The 7,549-nt window shown below is 42.4% G+C and overlaps 1 protein-coding gene across 2 annotated transcripts; it reads right to left on the bottom strand.

The window, feature by feature from the left end:
* Window positions 1-738: 738 nt before the first annotated feature.
* ddx5 (DEAD (Asp-Glu-Ala-Asp) box helicase 5) lies at window positions 739-7,549 on the bottom strand. 2 transcript variants are annotated; one of them, XM_066642046.1, is made up of 13 exons: window positions 7,407-7,549; window positions 6,030-6,201; window positions 5,808-5,904; window positions 5,496-5,629; window positions 5,022-5,087; window positions 4,162-4,303; window positions 3,923-4,083; window positions 3,474-3,646; window positions 3,225-3,335; window positions 3,048-3,109; window positions 2,896-2,955; window positions 1,739-1,960; window positions 739-1,532 (listed from the first exon to the last, which is right to left on the bottom strand). In XM_066642046.1, the coding sequence occupies exons 1-13, from the start codon at window positions 7,445-7,447 to the stop codon at window positions 1,111-1,113; spliced, it is 1,863 nt and encodes a 620-aa protein (XP_066498143.1). In that variant the 5' UTR covers window positions 7,448-7,549; the 3' UTR covers window positions 739-1,110. The 2 variants fall into 2 exon arrangements, with proteins under 2 accessions (XP_066498143.1, XP_066498144.1); XM_066642047.1 differs by having other exon boundaries at window positions 1,351-1,532; window positions 1,726-1,960.

Here is a 7,549-nt window from a genome sequence, read left to right as displayed (position 1 = left end):
CAATAATGTGGAATATTCATGGAGGTCCATTAAGTGCTGCTTAGCCTTTAAGTTGTACAACAAAATAGTTACGGGCTGCCACTTCATGACCATTTCTGAACATTACTTTCCAAGACTCTGGAAGATTTTAAAGTAAAAGAATCACCCTTTTTTTTTCTCTCCAAGATTCTATATGCGCATTTTTCCTTTGAGGTTTTAAAAATATATTGCACAGCGCTTTGGCCAACACTTCTCTGAAGTGTTCTTTGGAAATAAAGGTGACTTCACTTTGAAAAGTAAGGGCTTTCTTCAGGACGGCCTGCCCCTTAGGCCCAATTCTACTTCAGTAGATTCTGCTCGTGTGGGTAATGACCACTGGGAGGTGGAATAGGTGCTGCACCTACTGATTTTAAACACGAACGAGACTAAACAAGTGAAATGGAATAGAAGACACCCCCATGAAGGGTAAAAACTTTATGCAGTTAAACAGTTGACTGATTGAGCTTTAATCCTGAAGGTTCACATTTCTTGTGGTGATCAAATCTGTATTTTCAAATCAGTGTCTGGTAGCACTGTTGCAACACACCTCCATGTGTCAATGATAATAAGTGTATTATAATATTTTTATATATTTATTTTAATTGACTGAACGCATCATTGTAAAACCAAACAAATACTAAATGGTCACCAGGCAGTGTCTCTTGGAAAGAGAAATGATCTAATTTAAATAAACAGTGTGATAGAAGGTGGTAATGGAGGACAAGTCAATGCTGGTTGTTTTTGTTTATTTAAGGGCCATGCAATGTCCCATAAGACGGGATGAAATTTTACAGAACTGGGTCCTTAAATGGGTGGAAGTGGTACAAAAAGAACAAAATTCAAGTTACTGAGGAATGTAACAACTATACAAAAAAAGAAAAAAGGAACAAGCCACAAAAAAAAAAACCCAAAAAAGTGCACCATCATTACCGCTGTGCTCCAGACTCTGGGACTCAAAAATAGGCACAAGTCAGTTTAAATCCTGCTTGGGGAAGGAGACATTACAGTCATAAAATATAGAAATAATAGCAGTTATACAGGACATGAATGCAATAAATTACACTGTGCGTATGCGGCTGTGAGAGAGTTTAACTAGGGGAAAGCAGGAGGGGGCATGGAAAAGGGAACCATGGGCTGTGGGGGCTGCTGCTGCTGGGGGTTGAAGGGGAATTGATTGTGGTTCATCCCGTTCTGAATGCCACCTTGGCTGGCACCAAACTGCTGGCTCTGGAAACCCTGGTTACCAAAACCACCAGACTGGTTACCACCAAAGGCAGACTGTCCATTGCTGTAAGCCCCGTTAAAGCCGTTATTGCTGTTGCTATTGAAGTTGTTAGCCCCGTATGAACCCCCATTCTGCGCCTTGTTTCCAAAAACCTTCTTTGGTCCACTGTCATAACTACGGTCACCGTTGTGGCTGTCACGGCCATAACTGTTGAAGTCCCGTCTGCCTCCGGAGAAGCGGTCCCTGTGGTCATCCCTATACCCGCCACCTCGACCTCCCCTTGAACGACCTAAAAGAAACACGAAATGCAAGTGTTGAGCAGTTTGAGTGGCAGTGGGAAAGTGGTTTGATTATTCACTAAAAAGATAGGGGGAAGGGGTAGAGCCAAAACAAAAAACACCAGCCTAAAAATGGGGTTGGTGGGGTTTTGACCTTCAGGTAAAAAAAGCAACTGTAGATGAACCACAGTTCCTGTATCTCACCAATTGGATTTACCTCCTCTGTCTTCCGCCATCTGGATGAGCTTGGGGTTAATGGCCTGGTTGGCCTCACGGAGGACAGAGACAAGGTCGTGTGCCTGCTTCATGTTATTGGGCGTGAAGAACGTGTAGGCCGTTCCTGTTTTCTGGCTGCGGGCAGTGCGCCCAATTCGGTGGATGTAGTCCTCGGAGTTGTTGGGGTAGTCATAGTTGATGACAAATTTAACGTCCTCGACATCTGTGGGAGTGAGGGCAATGCAGTGTGGCAGAAAGGGCGCACAAAAAGGTGCACACCACCACAACAGCAAAAGGAAGAGATGTTAGCAAATACAGTTATTAAAATAAAAGAGATATGTACTTACCCGTCTGAAGAAAAGTTCACTGAAACTGAAAGCAGATTTAAATCCTGCAACACTGGCTGCCACGAATGCTAACCGATAAACTAAACTACATCCATGTTCATTATCTGAGCTCCCCAACTAGGTGCCACCAATAGGCCTTAAGTAACATCTTTGCCTTGTTGCATGCTGACGCAAGGATTACTTAGACATTGCATGCTGCACTGCGTCAAGATTGTTGTCAAATGACTGAGCGGCCCTCAAAACCAGGGCAGACTAAATTTAACTGTAGTCAAGGCAAAGTTCTCCCAACCAAATCAATGGTCACTTGGATTTCTCTTTGGCAGGACTCGACATGACTAGAGGCAGAAAAAGGAAGGAACTCCTCAACCAGCCTGGGAATCGCATTCCGTACAGAGGTGTGCAGGTAACCAACAGCTCTCCTTCAAAAGTGCCAAATAAAGCAGTCCACAAACCGAGTGAACCTGAGGCTGTGGATAGGAAGGGTTCTCATATGGTACGTTTAAAGTTCTGCAAGAGCAGCTGTGAACAAGAACCTAGACTGTCCCACCATTACACATACGTAAGACCTCCCAGCACCTCTGTACACCATTTGATTGGCTGGCAGAAAAGGTAGAACCCCAGCAATGGAGCTCCAGACCCTTCCGAAGAACCAGGATGTCATGCCAAGGCCCTGCCTCCAAGACTGCACCTTCATGTAAGAGGGGAAACTCAGAGGGACATCAGTTAAAGAAAGCAGCTCAAAACACTCTTTACATCATGTGCTGACACTGGAGGGAAAAAATAAATAAACAATGATAATAATAAGACATACCTAGACCTCGTGAGGCCACATCAGTAGCAATGAGGATAGGAGCTTTTCCAAATTTGAACTCTAAAAAGAATTTAAAAAACAAGAATTATTGAATTGTCAGTTACTACAGAGTTGAGACAAATTAATGTCAAAGTAACAGAAGCAAAATATACCATTAAGAACCCAATCTCTCTCCTGCTGGCTTTTGTCTCCATGTATCCCCATTGCAGGCCACCTGAAAAATTAGGACTATTAACCATCATTTAATCTACCACAGTCTTTAACACTCAACACATAGACAGTCTCATTTATGTAAGGCAAAGGGGGGAACTTATTTAAACAGGTCATACCCATCCCTGCGCATTCTCCTGGTAAGTTCATCACATTTCCTTTTGGTCTCAACAAAGATGATAGTCTTGTTCTCCTTCTCACTCATGATTTCCTCCAGCAGCCTCAGCAGCCTGTAAAGACATACATTCTGTAATCAACCACCATTAAGTGATCTTTAAAACAAGCCATTTGATGTATCATAGGAACTGAGAGTCAATTATGGTACGAGTACATACATGCAAGTTTTAAAAAGTAATTACAACACTCACTTGTCCTCCTTCTCACCATCGCTACAAACATCCACAATCTGCAAAATGTTGTGGTTAGCACTGAGCTGCAGCGCCCCCACGTTGATCTGGACATAGTCCTTCAAGAAATCTTCAGCCAGCTGACGCACCTCTTTGGGCCATGTAGCACTCCACATCAGAGTCTGTCTGTCGGGCTGCAGAGAGATTACGCATGAGTGAGCAAACTGTATGCGTGCTTTAAAAGCATGAGCATGCACGCCTCTTAGCTTTCTGAATGAGGTCAGTAATCTGTGGTTCTTAACTTGGGTCCTAGGGGCCATGCTTCAACACAAGACAAAAGGTTTTTATCATTTAGCTAAGATGGATTTTGCATGTTACAGTAAAAGTTAAACATGAGCCAACATTTGCTCATCAAAACTCCTCACTTTAGATTATTCCAGGAACTTTAACAAAGATTAAACACTACTCACCCTGATCTGGTCCACAATTTTACGGATTTGGGGTTCAAAGCCCATATCTAGCATTCTGTCTGCCTCATCCAGGACAAGGTACGTGCATCTGCTTAGATTTGTTTTCCCAGCCTCTAGGAAGTCAATAAGCCTGCCTGGAGTGGCAATGCAGATCTCGACTCCTGAAATTAAAGTTACATACTGTTAGCATATAAAAAGATGTCTCACTGGAGCAAGCCATCAACACCAACAAAACATACCCCTTTCCAGATCCCGGATCTGCGGTCCTTTAGGAGCTCCTCCATAGATGCAAGTGGACTTGAGGCGAGAGGCTCTGCCATACTCTGCTGCCACCTGCTGGACCTGTTGGGCCAGCTCACGAGTCGGGGCCAACACTAAACACTAAAGAAGAGTACAGGGTTCAGCATCTCAGAGAGTAAACCAGAGACAAGGATGTGTTCATACTTTTCAATCTGGGTTTAATCAACCTTTTATGATTGCAGTTTATTGGAGGAAGTATGAACACGTCCTTTGCAAACACCAAGCAGACGTCTCAGTCCGTTCCCAAACAAACTGATGGGGTTTATTTCAAGTAGGAACACAATGCAAAACAAAAACATCTAAACTACACATGGAACATGTCAGCAATGTACCATCTTTGGTAACTACTTTATCCAGTGTAACACCTTGCAGTGGCTTCAGGTGATAACACCACAAAGTATACAAAACCTGTATATAATGTTTATGTTAAGGATTTTGAACAGCACAATTAAACAGCTAAATCTAGAGAACGTTTCACCTCCATCCCCTAGCTCTCCAGTCTGTATGCTGGAAAAAGGTCTGACGTTTTTCCAAAGTCCTGCTCCAAGTAAACATTTAGACAGTGGAGGGACCACCAAACGATTAAAGAAAAGGCATGAAATGCACTACATCCCTGATGAAAACATCCATATTAGCTTACGTCTGCCATTTCAGATTTAATGTGGAATATAAGATAGCTCACTATACAAAAGTGAAACACTGAAAGTGCTACAAAGCTAAACATGACTTACAAATTAGTGTATGACAATTCACAAGTTAAATGTCAGCCATATACAAGTTCACGAGCAGAGACACTTACAATAGGTCCATCTCCACGCTCCAGGAAAGGTTGGTGGTTTATGTGCACAATAGCTGGAAGCAAGTACTGTAAAGAAAGGGGAAAAACATCTATTTGAATCCACAGGCTGCCGGAAGGGTGCAAACAGCAGAACTGTTCCAACCACTGCTATACATCGGCCGCTAGTGTATTGTTTACATGTCTGTTCTCGAACATTATAAATATACTGTACCTTATTTCACTTATCCCAATGTGAACCATAACTGGTCACAGCCCTCTCCCTAGTTTTATATCTTACTTTTGAACATTTGGACTCATGTAAATCTTGAGTTTAATGTAGCATCAAGATCCTGGAGAACAATTCCTTTTCACTGTGCACCAATAAATAGTTCTAAATTATTTATCACCACTAATTCTTGACCTTTATTGATATCCAAGTATAACACAAAAGCCTTCAAGAATGGCAGGAACCAGTAAAAAAAATAATGTTCTTACTGAGAGCGTTTTTCCAGATCCTGTCTGGGCAATGCCAACCATATCTTTGCCACTCAATGCCAGCGGCCACCCTTGAGACTGGATTGGAGTTGGCTCAGTCCAGTTCTGTTTATTGATCACATCCATCACATAAGCTGCAAATAAACAAGGCTTAAGAACATGTACTATTCAAAAGGACATAAACCAGACACATTTGAGAGAGTAGTATAGTATCCATTAACTGATATAACTTAAATTTATCCATAAGCATTTCCTCCATAAATAAACCTCACAGCAGGCACAAGCCACATTTACTCATGTGTCTGAACTTACATGGAAAGCTGGCTTCATGAAACCTCATAACAGGCTTAGGGCAGTCTCTCCCCTTCACTGTAATCTCTCTGCTTCTCCTGAACTGTTCAACTTCCTGCTGCAATAAAAATAATAAAAAGCACCATTAATTCACGAGACTGAGTACAGCATTACAGATGCAACAAAAGCCTGGGCATGTAAACACATGTAGGAAATGAGCGTAGAGAACATGGGTTCACTTACTGCAGCCCTCCGGGCCACATCAGAATGCTCCTGGTAGAAGTTCTTCTCAAATTTAGGCAGCTCATCAAGGTTCCAGCGTTTCTTCCGCAGCCGTTCCCCGGGATTGCCAAATTTCTTTCCCTGTGGAGGGCCACCTCGACTTCCTCCAAAACGTGGTGGTCCATTGCCATAGCTAAAGGGAGGGGAGAAAGAAAGGAAAGTGTGGTTAGAATTGTTTTACCCCCAATCACACCTTGAGAACACAATGCCAACTGGAACCTGAAGAAACTGAGCCTGACTGAATTACAGGCCTTTACACATTTAAAGTGTACTGATGCAACAGGAACAAGGGAATATTGGACGAGCCGATCTCACACGACAAAGTGATATTTAACAGGAAGATTCCGATCTGAGGAACATTCAAGGAAGATTTAGATTTGAAAACGGCCTTTTGCTGTTTATTATTTTTAGACAAAGTGAAGTGGCCTGGAACAAGCACAAACTCTGGGTTTGTTCTTAATTTTTGCTCAGGTTTTAAATTAATAACTACAAATAAAGGTAGATGGTGTTAAAAAGATGAGAAAACGTTTGACCTACATTTACAAACGTACCCGCAGTGACACTCAAAACGAAATGTGGCCTGAAACTAAATAAAAACGTTTCTGCTGTGACACATGAAGAGTGTACAAAAAAATAAAGCTAAGACAAACGGAATGTGTTTAATCTAAGCCCAGTATCGGTCGTTGGCGTCAGCTAATGGTTTCTGCGTCATGTTTTAAGCCGCTGCCATTTTATTTCAGTCCAGCAGGGAAACAAAGAAAAAACACCGGCCGGCATTTTGTACCGGCTTCAGTTTCTTGCCACATGGCGAGACAAGGCCTCGTTCTGACTGAGCCTTTACTCGAAAATAAACAGTTAAACCACACCACATTTCATATCAGTTCAGAAATCCCAGTCTGTATGACTCGTTTGCGACAGAAAGACCGTCAGTCATCTACCAACTCACGGTATTTCTAACGAAAGAAGTCTACTCACCGAATTAGCAAAACGAAGCTAAAGCTAGCGTATTAGCCTAATTTTCCTTTCCACCTTAAATAATACAGCAGCGCCAGTCCGACGTCTGAGGGATGAGGGCAGAACTGCGGCAGCATTTAAGGTGGAACGGAAGCCCGTTGTAGGAAGCTAACCTCGTGCTAAGAAGACACGAATTTACGCGTTAAATAAGATTCCCTTAACTTAATATTTAACTTCCACGTTGTTTTAGACGATGTTTTAAACCCAAAATTACAAATATCCGACAGAAAGCATCGAAGCTCTGTTTTCGACCATTTTGCCGGTATGCCAAGCCGTTTCAGGAAATGCGCGAAAAATCGCTAAAATATAAAAAGTAAACCTCACCCTCTGTCGCGGCTGCGATCTCTGTCGGCGTATCCAGGCATGTCTGAAACTAAAAGTAATAAATTAAAAGGGTAAAGTAAAACGTAAACGTGAATTGATCCTGTTTCCTCGCCCCAGATATGCGGCAGTGACGGTGCTGTGAA

Source organism: Hoplias malabaricus, chromosome 13 (assembly GCF_029633855.1).
Source record: "Hoplias malabaricus isolate fHopMal1 chromosome 13, fHopMal1.hap1, whole genome shotgun sequence".
Classification (NCBI taxonomy): Eukaryota; Metazoa; Chordata; class Actinopteri; order Characiformes; family Erythrinidae; genus Hoplias; species Hoplias malabaricus.
This window is presented reverse-complemented; position numbering and strand designations above follow the sequence as displayed.

What these genes read in the sequence shown, in the direction of transcription:
- ddx5 (XM_066642046.1), bottom strand. Translation starts at nt 7,447, where the DNA reads ATGCCTGGATACGCCGACAGAGATCGCAGCCGCGACAGAGG. An exon ending in AGCGTGGAGATGGACCTATT is followed by an intron (nt 4,304 to 5,021) that starts GTAAGTGTCTCT and finishes ACTCTTCTTTAG; the next exon opens with TGTTTAGTGTTGGCCCCGAC. An exon ending in TGTGGCCTCACGAGGTCTAG is followed by an intron (nt 1,961 to 2,895) that starts GTATGTCTTATT and finishes TCACTCCCACAG; the next exon opens with ATGTCGAGGACGTTAAATTT.